Source organism: Labeo rohita, chromosome 23, assembly GCF_022985175.1.
Source record: "Labeo rohita strain BAU-BD-2019 chromosome 23, IGBB_LRoh.1.0, whole genome shotgun sequence".
NCBI lineage: Eukaryota > Metazoa > Chordata > Actinopteri > Cypriniformes > Cyprinidae > Labeo > Labeo rohita.
In genome coordinates this window covers 25,944,258-25,960,938 of record NC_066891.1, presented here as the reverse complement: position 1 = coordinate 25,960,938, position 16,681 = coordinate 25,944,258, and the positions used below count along the sequence as shown (strand labels likewise).

The 16,681-nt window shown below is 34.8% G+C and overlaps 1 protein-coding gene across 2 annotated transcripts in view; it reads left to right on the top strand.

Annotated features, from left to right (window-relative positions):
- syt2a (synaptotagmin IIa) overlaps positions 1-16,681 on the top strand; it is a 58,718-nt gene that overhangs the window by 14,728 nt on the left and 27,309 nt on the right. For both annotated transcript variants that reach the window (XM_051095958.1, XM_051095957.1), the window contains exons 2-3: positions 8,836-9,057; positions 14,897-15,057. In XM_051095958.1, coding sequence (XP_050951915.1) covers positions 8,862-9,057; positions 14,897-15,057 — 357 coding nt within the window. In that variant the 5' untranslated portion in view covers positions 8,836-8,861. The remainder of the gene's footprint in view (positions 1-8,835; positions 9,058-14,896; positions 15,058-16,681) is intronic.

The following is a 16,681-nucleotide window of genomic DNA, read 5'->3' as shown; positions in this document are numbered from 1 at the left end:
CTTCTGTTTTGTGTTGCCTGATATTACAATTGAGTTTACCTCAGTTTGAATAGGACAGTTCATATAATAGAAGACATACAATGATCATTTGATTTACAGTGCTTTGCGAAAGTATTCATACCCCTTCATTTTTTTCAAGTTTTGTGTTGCTGCCTTATGTTTAACTCCTCTAAATTATTTTTTCCCACATCAATCTTCACTCCATACACCATAATGGCAAAGCAAAAAAACAGGTCTTTAACATTTTTGCAAATTTGTTAAAAATAAAACACATAAATGATTCCATTGCATAAGTATTCATACCCTTACCTGAGACAGGTGGAATTTACCTCAGGAGCCTTTATATCACTTGTAGATGCTACTACACTTTGACTGAAGTTAACCTATGGCAAATTCACTTGAATGGGTATGATTTGGAAAGGCACACACATCCTAATAAAATGTCTAACAGGTGAAAATGCATATCAGAACAAAAACCAAACCCTGAGGTTTAAAAAAAAAAAAAAAAAAAAAAAAGCTGCCTGTAGAACTCAGAAACAGGACTGCATCAAGCCACAAGGTTAATGGAAGAAGTTTGGAACAACCAAGACTCTTCCTAGAGCCAAACTGAGCAATTCATGGAGAAGAGTTTTGGTTAGACTGGTGACCAAGAACCTGATGGTCACTCTAGTTGAGCTCCATGATCATATATGCAGATAGGAGAAACCTACAGCAGGACAAACATCTCCACCGATCTGGGATTTATGGCGGTGTGGCAAGACTCAATCCTTTCCTCAGTGAAGATACATGAAAACACACTTGGAATTTGCAACAAAGCACCTAAAGGACCCTCAGACTGTGAGAAACAAGATTCTCTGGTCTGATGAACCTCAATTCCAAGCATTATGTTTGGAGGAAAGCAGGCATTGCTCATCACCTGCACAGTACCATCACAAAAGTAAAGTTCTCTGGTAGCAGCCTCATGTTGTGGGGATGTTTTTCAGTAGCACGGACTGAGGGACTCGTCCGAGTAAAAGAAAAGGCCAATGCACCAAAATTTTGAGATAGCCCAGTCCTAACCCTAACCCTAACACCTTCCAACAGGACAATGACCCGAACAGACAGACAGCAAGAGTGGCTTATAGACAACTCTGTGAATGTCCTTGAGTGGCTCAGCCACTCCAATCAAACATTTCTAAAGAAACCTAAAAATGTGCGTCTGTCCTCAACTAAGCTGATGGACCTTAGGTGAAGAGGTGAGGCAAAAAATGGCAGATAATTGCCAAATGCTGATGTGCAAAGCTTGTCACATCATACCCAAAAAGACTTGAGGCTGTAAAGGTGCTTCAGCTAAGTACTGAGTTAAGGGTATGAATACTTAGGCAATGTACTTATGTCAGCTTTTATTTTTAATAAATTTATGAAGTTGTGACATTTCTGTTTTTGCCTTGTCATTATGGTGTATGGAGTGTATTGTTGTGGGGGAAAAGTAATTTTAAAAAGTTTAACGTAATGCATAATGAATACTTTTGCAAGGCACTGTATTTGTAGTTATATAATTAATTGTACTAGTTAAATGATTCATTTTAGGTGGTTAGTTTTATTTACTTGTGCATTAGTTGTTTACAAGTGTTGAGTCGTACAAAACAAAGAAAACCATTCCTGTTTAGGAACGTGAACGTGTTATGGGGACTGTGACATTCACATAATGTGTTTTACATTTAAGCACATCTGGAAATACATTATGAAAAACTGATGAAGGGTGAATTTATCATAATATATGTCCAGACACTGTTGCTGTTTTCCCCCCCCACATAGTATATAATATATAACACTGTCATGACTTTTTACATTTAATGTGCATAAAAAAAAGTTGTACAACTTTGCAGTTTGACATTTTTGCATATTACTTGTTTTATAATGAAAATGAGTTTTTTTTTTGCAATACTGTAATGAGAATGGTGGGAGAATGAGTTTAATTATCGGAAAAAATAAAATCACAGGGCAATAAAGAAATCCTAATGGACTTCATTTAGAGAGTATCATTTCATTCTTTTCACTCTGGGATGAAATATAACCTGGACATGTCCTTGATAGTTTTGTGAGTTTTACCCAAAGACACTGTGTAGTCGATATGTAAACTTGTATCTCATACAATAGATCATTGTGGACAATTAGCCTCCTTGAGAAGCAATAACACTTTGTTGATGAGTGGATTGCATAGAGAATTTCCTCCCACACTAAACAAGAGAAGTTTGGCAGATGCCCTGAAGCAATTATCATTATGGAATTCAGCAGTCATATCTAGATGCATCTCCAAAGGTTTGCGTTGGTCTGCCAAACGCGTCCTTTGGAGCAGGTCCATTTCTGCTCCTTCTGTTCCTAGATCACTTATCCGATCCCGTTCGTTTGCGCTCGCTAAAACTTTGTCCAAGTCAAATGTGTCATTATAGCCAATGAGTTTGTTGGCAAGACAAAACAGACATCCATTCTGCTGATTACATCTGATTATTCGTAGACATCACATTCACAGACTGCTTTATCTGAGCCAGGCTTCCACTGTATTTGTATCTGTTTATTTGTTCTGTTGTATTTACAATATGTGCTCTGGCAGTCGCACAGATAAAACAGCAGGAGTATCTCAGAGAGCCGTAAAAGCAGTGTGAGTGCAGTGAAGATAATGTGTCCCATAAAAAGCGAAGTGTCTCTTGTCCTCTGAGCGGTATGCGGTCACTCCAGAGCAAAGACGTGGACACAAACTTCTCATTCACTGGCGCACGTCTCTATCTCCCTCAGTGCAAACAGAGGGATCAATCTCAAGCTCAGTGAATCCAGCGATCATATCAGCATGTTAAACACACACAAGATGCTCCAGAGAAAAGGAGAGGGAAGGATACGGCCAACGTTGCATCACATTTTCATTAGGGGTCTGGTTTAGACAATGAGTGTGTTAATGTGGCCTGATACTATCTGTAATTATCAAAATAACTTGCATGAGCACGTCTAATATAGTACTTATTTGGAAAGGCACGGATAATGGCTTTAAAATGAAAAACTACTAAATAGTAGGAATATATTTGGCAGACACAGTCACTCTTTGTGTTTGTAGAGTCAAAGGAAAGCACCATATTATATATTAACTTCTAAAATTATACATAAACTTTGCGTATTATACATAAATAATGCAGTATTGTGTGTGTAAAGTGATTTAGTATTTACTTTATGAATGAAATGTAGCTGCCTCTGTGTCTCACAGAAATCAGAGCTTGAACAGTATTATCAGCTACAATACTGAATCATGCATGCTTTTATGTTTATTTAAATGTTTTAAACCTTGTATAATATAATACACATTCTCTGTCTCACTCTCACCCAGAGCTGGTCTGTAATTAATGTATTCTTTATGTGTTCATGTTTGCATGCATAGTAAAAGTTTCGGTAATACTTGAATATAGGGACCAATTCTTACTATTAACTAGTTTCTTATTAGCATGCATATTACTAGCATATTGGCTGTTTATTAGTACTTATACAGCACTTATTCTGTGTGACTATGTTCCACATCCTTACCCCATATACCTAAACCTAACAATCACTTGACTATTAATGAGTAATTAGCAGTTTATTGAGAAACTCATAGTGAATAGTTTATAGTAAGAACTGGACCTTAAGATAAAGTGTGAAGTGTGAATCACTGAATTTTTTTTTTTTTTTCAACTTCTGTGTTCTCTAATTAAATATTTTATATAGAGTCATCTTATTCAAGGTTGCGGATGATTGTTCTGGCATAACTCGGTACACCTCTGGAAAATGAAAAGATTTTTTTGTCCTTTCATTTAATATTTCGTTTTGTTTTATTGGAAAATATAATAATAATAAAACAGAATAATATTTGTTAAATGAAACTGGAAGACGTAAAAATCAGGAAAACAGAATTACGTTTATAACAACAAAAAAGGTCTTAAAACAGTATGTTAAAACAGTAAATCAGCGTTCTTCAATGTGTCAGTTCACTGATTCTCAGGATTCATATACAAAGCAATACGTTTTATCAATCAGTCCACACACCTAAGTTCAACTCCATCTGAGAAAACTAATAATAATAACTTCCCCTTTTTCGGTACAGTTTTTATGAACAGCATTTTTGCCTGTGTTATTGTTCCCATTGTTGTTGTTGTTATTGTCATAATTAATTCCAGTGAAAAAGTTTTTTTGAATTTTTGGTTATAGATATGTGTTGGAGAATGTTACTTTTAAAAGCAATGCATTACACTATTGCGTCACTCCCTAAAAAAAAGTAACTAATTACGTCTTTTTATCATCGGGGCTGGGTTTGCTTGTATGTTTTTAATATAAAAAGTTCTATTTTTGGCAAATGTAAAGCCCTTTCACAGCAAAAATGAAATTAATAAGCTATTTGCGTTATTTAATATATTTAATTATTGCAGGTTTGCATCATATTCTGAGTTTGCATTTGACTTATTCATTTTGAGGAATACTGAATCTGTTTTTTGTTTTTTTTTTACGAGTGAGATAAATCAATGCGTGTTCACATTTAGTCTAGAACTACAGTAACATCATGTTTACACATCACGCACATCGCATCTACACTATGATTTCTCTCAACCTGGGGACGGGAGACTTGTAAGTCAATAAATGGGACAACAAAGTAATTGGCGTTACTTATTTGAAAGTAACTCAGTTATTTTCTTGTAAATTAAAAAGTAATGCATTGCTTTACTAGTTACTTAAAAAGTAATCCAATTACGGAACGTTACCCACAACACTGGTGTGTGGTAAGTGTATTAAAGGAACACTCCACTTTTTTTGAAAATAGGCTCATTGCCCAACTCCCCTAGAGTTAAACAGTAGAGTAAAACAGTTGCGATTTTCTAGGCTGATATGGCTAGGAATTATACTCTCATTCCAGCGTAATAATCAAGGAACTTTGGTGCCGTACCATGGGTGCAGCAGGCGCAATGATATTACACAGTGCCTGAAAGTGACCGGCACTAAGATTGTGTAGATGCAGAGTTGACGGCTGCGTAATATCGTTGCTCCTGCTGCACCCATGGTACGGCAGCAAAGTTCCTTGATTATTACGTCAAAATGAGAGTATAGTTCCTAGTCATATCGACCTAGAAACATTTTATTTTCCGTCAGTGTTAGTACACGATGTAACTACTGAACAGTTTTAAATCAGAAAAATATCGAAACTCTTTGGTCATTTTTGAGCTAGATGCTAGCGGTCTAATCGGATTCAATGATCTATGCTAAGCTATGCTAAAAGTGCTACCGCCAGATCCAGAGATCGGCTGAATAAATTCGAAAAAGGTTAAACTCAACTGTTTAACTCTAGGGGAGTTGGAAAACGAGCCTGTTTTCAAAAAAAGTGGAGTGTTCCTTTAATAACAGAATTACATATAAAACAACTTTTTATGCAATTTGAAGAACTTTCGGTTTAAGCCCTACCCTTCTCTGGTTACATCTGAATATATATACAGATTTTTTTTTTTTTTTTTTTTTTTTTTTTTTTTTTTTATATTGGTACAAATACAGATTCAGATATTGGCTCCACTGCATACCCCTAATCTACAATTTGGAAATTATGTGTCTAAAAATTGGGGTGCTTTTACCTTTTGGTGACACCCTTTTTTTAAACTCTTCAAGACATTGGCACTCCAGGACCATGCTCTGTCATGAAACTCTAAATGACGCAAATTGACTAGTTTGTATTGCAAACTGATGACATTCACAGCGTTAAACTATTTTTAACTATTTAAATATTTTAGCACAGGTTGATTCGATTATGTTGTATACGCAGCCAATGACCTGCTGCTTTACATTTAAATGGCTGGTTAGCATTCACTTGTTAGCATTTTGCAGTGCGTTTTCAGAACTCTCCTGAAACCCTCCACCTCCCCGGCTCCACCTGTATAGATCTGCTACGGGTTATTTTATATGCTATTTGTGCAGCAGCAGTATGTCTTAAATACTCACAGCAGCGTATGTGTTTATGTATAGGCAGTAGCAAGTTCCTGTACATTCTTTGCAGCAGCAATAATCTACAACACCAGCAATAACCAACAGCAGCAGCATAGCAGATTTATTCCTTCAAGACCAAATACATTAACATTGTCACATCCATTACCATGCTTAAAAGTTGTCATGATAGAACTTTGTTTATTAACTTCCCATCTCTTGGAGAATTAGCTACAATTGTTTTCCATTTGGAGCATCTCTGTCATTTTACTAGACTCATTCAACTGCAAGCCAGTTGAAATTACCTTGGGATCGTTTAGTCAGCCAATTTTCTTTAGATCACAGGTCTCATTTTTTCCACCATGAATTAGTAATATCATATAATTGGACAGCTGTGGGCTGGTTGCAAGCTGTTCAAACAAGTGCATTATTTGTCAGTATTTGTTAAATCTTGAAAATGATCCAGAGTCACTCTGTAAATATGTCAGATGTATCTAATGAAACTGAATCACGTTGCATCATTAGTCTTTTTGAATCAGTTCAGGAACAGGGAGTGCTGATATTATTCACTCAAGCAATTAAAAAGAGGTAAACTATGACACAAAAAATGTTATTCTAATAGGATAGTTGCAAAAAATACATAAATATAAATGTATATTTTTGCATATTTTGTACAGAGGCAGTTCAGAGCAATATAAATAACTTAATACCAGTGCTTGACAGTCAATATACTCTAAGATATTATTTACTTATCCTTTATGCATTATTTGGTACCCATTTTTGTAACAGTATTTTTGTCTTGTTTCTACTTAAAAAAAAAAAAAAAACGTAAAAACAATATGAATTAACATGAAAAATAGAATTGCATAAAAGATTCTGAGATGCTTACAGATAATAAATATTGTTTTTTTTCTTACCCATTGCGAAATTGATTTTTTTTTTTTTTTTTTGTTTTAAGCATAAATCAAAGGAAATGTTGTGAGGTTTATGTTTAAAACAAGAACTTAATTGCTTAATTCATCTTAAAATTATATTTGTATTCTATAACTGTTTATACACAAGCTGTATCACGCAGCCTGGTTTTTAAAAAGAAAACGGTAACATAGATTTTCCTCCCATTATTGAGAATCTTTAAGGGAACAAATTAACTTCTGCGTGTGTGTGAAAAAGCCTGAGAACGTTGGATGTTTTCATTGCGATTTGCAGGTGCAGAAGTGTCATTAATCAAACTGGTGTTCTCGAGAGGCTGCCGGGCTGCGGCTCTGACTCACGCTGGCGCTTTCTTCTTTGCATCTTTTCTTTTGTTAGCTCCTCCTGCAGTCTGTCTGTGGGCCACTCGACTTATGCAATGTCAGATTGCATAACTGCAGCATAGCGCATTCTGCCATACATTCCCAAGCAGCAGAGGAATGGGCCCTTGAATAATAAAATGGCTTATCCCGTGAATTGTCAGCTTCATTAAATTATTCACGCAATGCAATGGGTACAGACAGGCTCTCCGCCACTGGAGCAGAGAATTGACGCTTGAGAAATGAGAAATCCGTTTTGTTTGCCTATATCACTGGGTTTTTAATGAAATCAGAGGGCTAAGTCTCTTTTCATTATGTTTACCATTCTTTGCAGCACGGGTGGACCAGCTTCAGTTGAGCTATCTGGAACTTTGAAGCGAGTTTTATATTTTTAATAATTTATGCCTAAAAAAACAGACCTAGATCTGATAGTTTCTATGTAAAGGGATTCAAGTAAACATACACTTTCATCATACTCATGCTTTTATCTCTAAGAAAACTAGTTTCATTTCATATTAAAAATTAGTTTACATTTCGTTATTGGGCAATAAATGGAAAAAATATGTATAATGTTTTTTCTTCTTATATTTTAAAATTATATATGGGTCATCGGCATATAAGGATTTTCGACAGGCCAATTTTAAAATACAACAAATAAATTCTCGCTTCATTCACTGAAGCATGATGTAGCAATGATTCATACTACAACCACAAAAATGAGACTTTATTAATAAATAAATTGAAAAAATACTAATAGATGCATAATTATCATACTAAAATTACATGCTCTAAATAAATATTTTTGCATTTTTCTCATATTGTACAAAGATTAAACATAAACCGTCTGAAATTACCCAACTTTCATAAAAAATCTATACCAAATGATACTAAAATAAAGTATTTTATGTGTATATATCTATAATGGAAAACTCTGCAGTAGTCGCCCACATGATATTTGGTCACACCACATGATATTTTTTAATTCAGTCAAAATTTACAAGCACGTAATTGGTCACCTAAACAAAACAAGCTAGCTTGCCACAAAAGGTCACTATGAAATTTATAATAAATAAACACTGAAAGAAATAACTTAATATTCATTGTTTTTTGTTTGTTTGTTTGTTTCTTTGTTTGTTTTAAATCATACCACATGTTATTCAAATGTGGTCACTACATACAAGCCGTTAAAAAGGTTATTTTTTTCTAAATTGAGTCCTCCTGGAGTCCTCAAAATGGGCATTTTTGGGGGAATAATGAAACATAAAAATAAGGGAGCTTTTTACTTCCTAATTTAATTTAATTTAATTTAATTTAATTTAATTTTTAAGTATTTTTATGTTCATTTATTCGATCCTGCCATACCCTATTACTGATAAAATTTTTGCACATCACCTTTCACATTATTGGGCACATTTTAATAATCAAGAGATCAGACAGTATGTCACATTTATCTATGTCTGCACAATTTGCATGTTTGATGGAGCGAGTAAGTCATTTCGTTCAGTTCCCATCAAAGAGAATGAGATTCAGAGACTCAGGAGCATCTCATCACACTCATGTCATCTTGACTCTTTTTCCCCGTCAGGGTTTCTGTTGGTGTAACCGTCAAGCATGAAGTGGAATTTGTTCAAGAAGAAGCCTGCGGCCATGGTGGGCCCCGAGCCCACGGGTGCCAGCGCCCTGACCATGGCCCCTGCTGTTTCCACACCGGCAGACAACTCCACCGAGCACCAGGGCCCGGTCAGCAAAAATGACGTCTTTGGTGACATCAAAAACAAGTTCCTCAATGAGATGGACAAGCTTCCACGTGAGTAGTTTTGACTATATGTGTGATGTTTCATTTCTTGTGAGAAATGCACCCCAGAGCAACATAGCAAATCCGTAGTAGCAACCTCCAGTAAACCCCCTCGTAACATCTGTCTGTATGACTTTCAAACTATAACCTTCTTAAAACTTTTTCAATGTTCTAGCTAGGCTTTGTCAAGCCAACAAAAAATTATTACTAAAGATTGTTTTGGCTGGTTGTCATTCTTTTAAGTCATTAGTCGACTTATCGCATGTTTATATTCATGTAATTACTTAAATATGTACTAGCAAAAGTAACGACTATGCATGTGTTGGGGTAAATATAGCCGCAGATATTTTAATTACTTACTAATAAGCTAGTGTTTTCTGAGTCAGCGTGTCGACTGAAAAAAGATGAAGTTCACAATCGTGACTCGCCATTTCCACAGTACAGTGAATGGGTCTTCAGAGAAAAATGAAACTTCAATACGGATACCATAATCAAAGAGATTTTGTTTTCGATTTTAATTGGTTCATTTAAAAGTAGACAAGCTTTATATAGGTATATTTCTCATGTTTGTGAGGCAAGTAGCTATGGAAGCCTGTTTCTGCCACTGAATAAAAAATTAAACAAGGTAATTGTGACTTTTTAATCATGCAGTTCTGACTTTTTCTCGCAATTGCAGGTTATAAAGTCAGAATTGTGTGATATAAACTTGCAATTCACAGAAAAGAAGTCAATAATTGTGATATTTAAACTCACAATTCTAAGAAAAAGTCAGAATTGTGAGCTAAAAACTCAAGTGCATGAAAATTGTCTTATTTTACTCAGAATTGCACTTTATAGCCTGCACTTGTGCAATCCTAAGAAGAGGGTCAAAATTGTGAAATAAAGGCTGAGTTTACACTAGCACAAAAAAATCTGATTTTTGCTCACATCTGACACAGATCAGAATATGTTGCATACATGTAAACACAAAAATCCGCAGAAAAAAATATTTTTCCGCATCCGATCTGGAAATGTGGATTTTAATCGGATACATATCCAATATCTGGACATCCAACCTACTCACATCTCCAATGCCCCTCAGAACTCCCAATGTGAGGGCAACATGTTAAATGCCCATAAAGACGAGTTTCAATACTGTACTATAGGTGCTTGCACTATATGTGCTTGCATTTTATTGAGATGGAAATTTTATAAGGGCCATTCTACAGAATTGGTTCAAAGTCAGATTTGGAAAATGTCTTTTTCCACAAATTTTGTATGCACGCAAACTGTATAATATCCAAGGTACACATTTCTATCAATTGTGTAGTTAATTCTCATATTGTATTTTTAAAAAGTTTTGAAATATTTGTCCTCTCCCCAAATTTGTCACAGTAATAATAATGTAATTAAAACGGTTATATTGACCTATTAAGATTTTCTTTACTTCCTTGAAAAACTGTATTTTTTTACAGTTACCATTTTAACAATATTTCAAGTGTAATTCATGAGATTTTTTGTTATTGAATCCAATTTTTCTTTGTAAAAGGCAAAAAGTTGATCATACTGATTTCAAACTTAAGGATTCATTAGTTTGAATATACATTGAACCAAACATTATCACAATATACCGAAACTCCACCAAATAAATCTTTCGATAGTTACTGTTTTGGTAGTCACAATTTCACACCCAAAAATGTCACCTTTGGTAGTGACAATGTTGAATACTTTTGAAGCTAGCTCAAAGATGCTAATTAGCACATGGTTAGCTAGCACAGTTCTGAACAGTTGTACACATATAAAACTAAATGTAATGGAATGACTCCTAAAACAGTGTGTTTAATTAAAAAAGGTGTTTGGTAGTGACATTCTTTTAAGTTACACACAGATTTTTCAGACTTTTGAATACATTTACCTCAAAGGAGAAGTCCACTTCCAAAACAAAAATGTACTCACCCCCTTGTCATCCAAGATGTTCATGTCTTTCTTTCATCAGTCGTAAAGAAATTATGTTTTTTGAGGAAAACATTTCAGGATTTTTCTCCATATAAAGGACTGATATGGTGCCCTGATTTTGAATTTCCAAAAGACAAATGTTTCTTTAATAATTTCTTTACGACTAAAGAAAGAAAGACATGAATATCTTGGATGACAAGGGGGTGAGTAAATTATTTGTAAATTGTTGTTCTAGAAGTGGAGTTCTCCTTTAAAATAATGGGCCCTATCTACTCACCATGTAGTAGTAAGAGAGAGACACATGGATATTTCCTGATCATAAATGTAGGGGACATCAGTCTCAGCCAGTGGACTAAAACATACTATGTTTTGCTAGTGACATTAAAAAATGTGGGACTTTTTTTACATAAAGTTTCTTAATTTACAAAGAAAATCTAAAATAAATATTTTGAACTTTTTTTGAACAAATTAAAAACAGACTTTTAAAAACAACAATGGGGAAAAAATACAAAAAATATTTTAATATCAGTTGAAATTTAGGGCTTAGGGTTCAGGACAGTCACCTCCCAGCTCCCAGTAAATGATGATTTTATATATATTGAGCTTACTGTTATTTTAAATGTTATTGTGGGTTTCAGTAGACAATAAAAGGATCTTAGTAAACATCTAATATTTGAATATCTAAATGATTTTTAAATGTGTCACATTGCACATTCAGGAGCTGGTTTTCAACCTCTGCCCTGTGAATTGTATTAATACAAAGGCTTTGCAACTAAAAGCTACATTATATTTCTCAGTAATGAGGTTATTTCTTCCCAGGTTTTGTAATTAAACCAACAAGCTTCACTTGTTCGCAAGCTTTACACTCGCTCGCGCATTTTCTCTCTCGTTAATTCATTCAAATTCACTTAAATAAATATAATCCTGGTGCTACTTTACTTCACTATTGAATTCTACCTCTAACGAGCTGTAGATAACATAACAAATGAAAATTATTGTTATTTTCTGGCCTTTATTCGTTCAGTTAGATTTTGTGCTGCAAAACATCCATGACAGCTGTTGTCCATGCTGGGAAATAAAAATGGCCTCTTGACATAAATACATGGTCATTCAAAACCTGAGTGTCTGCCATGTGCATAATAAAGCAATCACTGACAGTAATTTTGGGTGGGAATTATAAATGTAAACACAGATATTGGATAGGCTACCAGTCATGTCTGAAGTGAATGTAAACAGACGGGCCAAAAGATCAGATTTGGTCAAAAGATCGGATCTGTGCATGACAATTACCTTGTTTTATTTTTTATTCAGTGGTGGAAATGTGCTTCCATAAGCACTTATACTGTGAGTTTAGTTACATTTTTGTGATGCACTCCAGTTCACAGAGACTAAGATGGCAGAAAGTGCATCCTGTTTTTTTTCTTTATTTTACAAAAGCACAATGTTTTGTTGATATTGCCAGTGTACACAAATAAAAATAGACCCATTACAGTTTCAAACGATGCATTACTCTTGTCTGCATAAGCTAAAATGACGGCGTATTTTAAGTGGTTTCCAGTTGTTTCCAAAATGTAAGTGATAGCGTCGGCGTCTCCATGTCATGCAGTAGCACGCTAACAGCTTCCATGCTTCACGCAAACACTCAGATATGTGCCTAATAACACATTTTAGCATGAGATCTAAGCACATTAAGCTAAGAAGCAGAGGACATGGTGTTTGCATTTATCGACAGATTATTATAATATCTGCATCTGTGCAGTTCTTTGTCATAAATGCAGTTGTCATAAATGCATAAATGAAGTTTCCGCTGCATTCACCCTCTATCACACCAACACTGTCTTCACATTCAATTTTCGCTGGAGGAAAATTGAAAGTGTATTATTGTGAATGTGCCGTTATATTAACATCATGCACAGACATTATTAAAGACAGTCACACTGTGAAAATGATTTGATGGTTTAACTTAAATTAAGCAGCCTAACCTGGTTGCCTCAAAATACTGAGTTAATTTAAACTGAAAGAACTGAGTTGATACAAGGAGATTAGATCATTCAACAGAAACTCTGAATATTGTTATCTGAACATATTTGTGAGTCTAAGCTGATTTGACAAAAGATTTGTGGAAAGTTGATACTAAATCATGAAAAGATTTTTTTATTATAGTGCAGTGACAGCACTTAGTCAATGCATTAATTGGAACTGCTTATCAGAGTGAATGACAGAGACAGAGAAACATCATGTGGAGTTATTTCATTCCAATAAATAGATCACGGATCTATCAATTTGCTACTTCTATAATTCAAAGTGACACAAATCAAAAAACACAAATCCATTTACTCTAAGGCTACAAATGTCACAATCAGCTGCTGGGTCTTTAAAATGAAATCTATTTATTGGAATGAAATAACTCCACATGATGTTTCTCTGTCTCTGTCATTCACTCTGATAAGCAGTTCCAATTAATGCATTGACTAAGTGCTGTCACTGCACTATAATAAAAAAATCTTTTCATGATTTAGTATCAACTTTCCACAAATCTTTTGTCAAATCAGCTTAGACTCACAAATATGTTCAGATAACAATATTCAGAGTTTCTGTTGAATGATCTAATCTCCTTGTTGTTATTTATTCGTGTCTGTCTATCTATCTATCTATCTATCTATCTATCTATCTACAGTTGAGGTCAAAATCTTACATCGTCCTTTTAGAATCATTAAAGGTGTTAATTATTTTACTAAAATAAGAGGGTTTATACAAAATTTATGTTATTGTTTATTTAGTACTGACCTGAATAAGATATTTCACATAAAAGATGCTTACATATAGTCCACAAAAGAAAATAATAGTGGAATTTATAAATATGACCTGGTTCAAAAGTTTACATACACTTGATTCTTAATACTGTGTTCTTGAATGATCCACAGCTGTGTTTTTTTGTTTAGTGATAACTGTTGTTTAAAGATAGTTGTTGACAATGACTGTATGCTTTTGAGATCCATCTTTTCACACTGAGGACAACTGAGGAACTCATATGCAACTATTACAGAAGGTTCAAAAATTCACTGATGCTTCAGAAGGAAAAACCATGCATTAAAAGCCAGGGGTGAAAACTTTTGAACAGAGATGTGTACATTTTTCTTATTTTGCCTAAATATCATATTTTTTTCATTTAGTACTGCCCTACAGAAGATAGTTACATGTTTTCCAGACAACAAAATTTATTAAATTTGCCCTGATCTTCAAATTCAAAAAGTTTTCACCCTCCAGCTTTTAATGCATGGTTTTTCCTTCTGGAGCATCAGTGAGCGTTTGAATCTTCTGTAATAGTTGCATATGAGTCCCTTAGTTGTCCTCAGTGTGAAAAGTTGGATCTCAAATTAATACAGTCATTGTTGGAAAGGGTTCAAAAACACAGCTGTGGATCATTCAGATAACAACACAGTGTTAAGAATCAAGAGTATGTAAAGAACTGGAACTGGATCATTTTTACAAATTCAACTATTATTTTCTTTTGTGGACTATATGTAAACGTGTTTTATGTAAAATCCCTGGTAATTGCCTCAAGGACGAGCCACCAGATCTTCCATCACAGACACTAGCAGTATTTTTTTCTGTGACTAACAGACTAATACAATTTTTCCAACTAAGCCTCTATTCGTCCACTAACGTTTAATCGACTATTAGGGGTGCAGCACTAGTCTTGACAAACTTTCCTTGTCTCAAATATGCCTGAAGCTACGCTTTTGCAGTTACATACATTCTCCCCTAGCAGCATTGAAATTTAAGCTTTAGTCCTGTTCTGTATTGATGACGGCAATGGTGACGATACGCTTGGCTCTCTTAATGACCGTGTTCAATCTAGACTTGTATTTCCAGCTTCTGTTCCTCCATCTTTCTGTCCTTCTCTCACTTTTAGTGCCTCCCTGGGCCATCATCGCCATCGCGATCGTAGCCGTGGTTCTTATTCTCACCTGCTGCTTCTGCATCGTTAAAAAGACCTGCCTTAAGAAGAAAAAAGGCAAGAAGGGAAAGAAAGGCAAGGGAGACATGGGAATGAAGAACATGAAGGGAGGAGAGGTACGACCACCCCGACACCAGCGCGCTTCAGCCTTAAAGGGATAGTTCACATCAAAATGAAAGTTTTATATCATACTTACTCATTCTGATGGTTCAGCCCTGATGTCTTTCTTTTATGACACAAAATGAGATGTTACACCAAAACGTACAAGCTGTTCTTTTAGATACAATGAAAGTAGGTGGTGTTTTATAATGCCAAGCTCCAAAATGAGATAAAAAGAAATTTATTCAGATAATTTCAGAGCTTGGCAGTAAAAATCACAATTTGCTTTAATTGTATGTGCAGCTTGAACATTCTGCTAAACATCTCCTTTTATGTTTCACAAAAGAAAGACAGGAGGGTGAATAAATGATGTCTAAATTTAAAATTGGGGTGAACCATTCCTTTAAAACTTTAGACAAAGAGACCGAAAGATTAACGTTTTCCACTTCCTAATTTCCGTCTGTTGCTAATGAGTTGAATAGGGTTCGATACATATCTAATATGAATTTTTGACTTGTTTAATGCCTTTAACAATGCAATATATTTGAAAGACTCAGCAAAGCTGGTCTGTTTTAAAAATGGCTGTGTGACTACCTCACATATCCTAATATAGCTTCTAGGTCAAGCAAATGGATGGTTGGTATTCTGGAAAGATTTTTTAGCCATTTAATATTCATGGAATATAAAATATTCAGTGTTGTACGTCATTTGCTGCCTGTAAAGCAGGAAAGCTACATGAAAGATTTCCCGCCACGTCATTTCATTTTGCCGTGTTCGTATAATTTGGTTTCCAAAAAGAATGTATGTGCTGTTAATCTCTTGTGCTTTTGTGTTAAAAATGACACATTTTCCAATCAATTCGCAATAGCACTAAATCTTTTTTTTATCTGTGCTGGAGCTATAATAGCTGAATAGCTAAAGAGTTTTGCTGTATTTGCTCCCGCTGTGTGCTGTATGTTTGCTAGTGTGACAAGCTAATTTCCCTTTGGGAATCATTAAAGTTCTGCCTCTCATATCCTAATATATCATTTTCTATATAAATAATCACAAATAAACTTGGTTGTGCATAAGCACCATCAAGACAGGCTTAATATTTTTGGGAGACCAGGGGCTATTGTAACATATTTATCTCTCTTCATAACCTACTGAATACTGCATGTCTGTCTGATAGCTTTTCGTACAGTATAAGTACCATTTACTGTATATATGTGTAGAGTAACTCTTTAATAGAACTAGTCTTATTTGATTTTGAATTAAATATTAATATTGCTATTAATGAAAATACAATATATATATTATATATATATATATATATATCAGTGGCGGCTACTGGTCTGTCAAATAGGGGAAGCTCATTTTTGGTCTACATCATAAAATTGTCTATTTATTTAAAAGTAAATTCTGCCCTACATTCCTTTTCAAGAAAACGGTCTGTGACCCTGTCGTACCAACTAGGCGTCTTTTCCAGTGACTTGACCAGTGTCCTCTCAATGGCCAGCAGAGCTAGGCTGCTTAAACGGCCTTGGCCCATTGTGTTTCGGGTGTAGGACTTGAGCCGCTTTAAACAGGAGAAGCTCCTTTCTACACCTGCAGATGTAGCTCCAATTGTTGCCACTAATGAGAACAGTTTGTAAAGCTGAG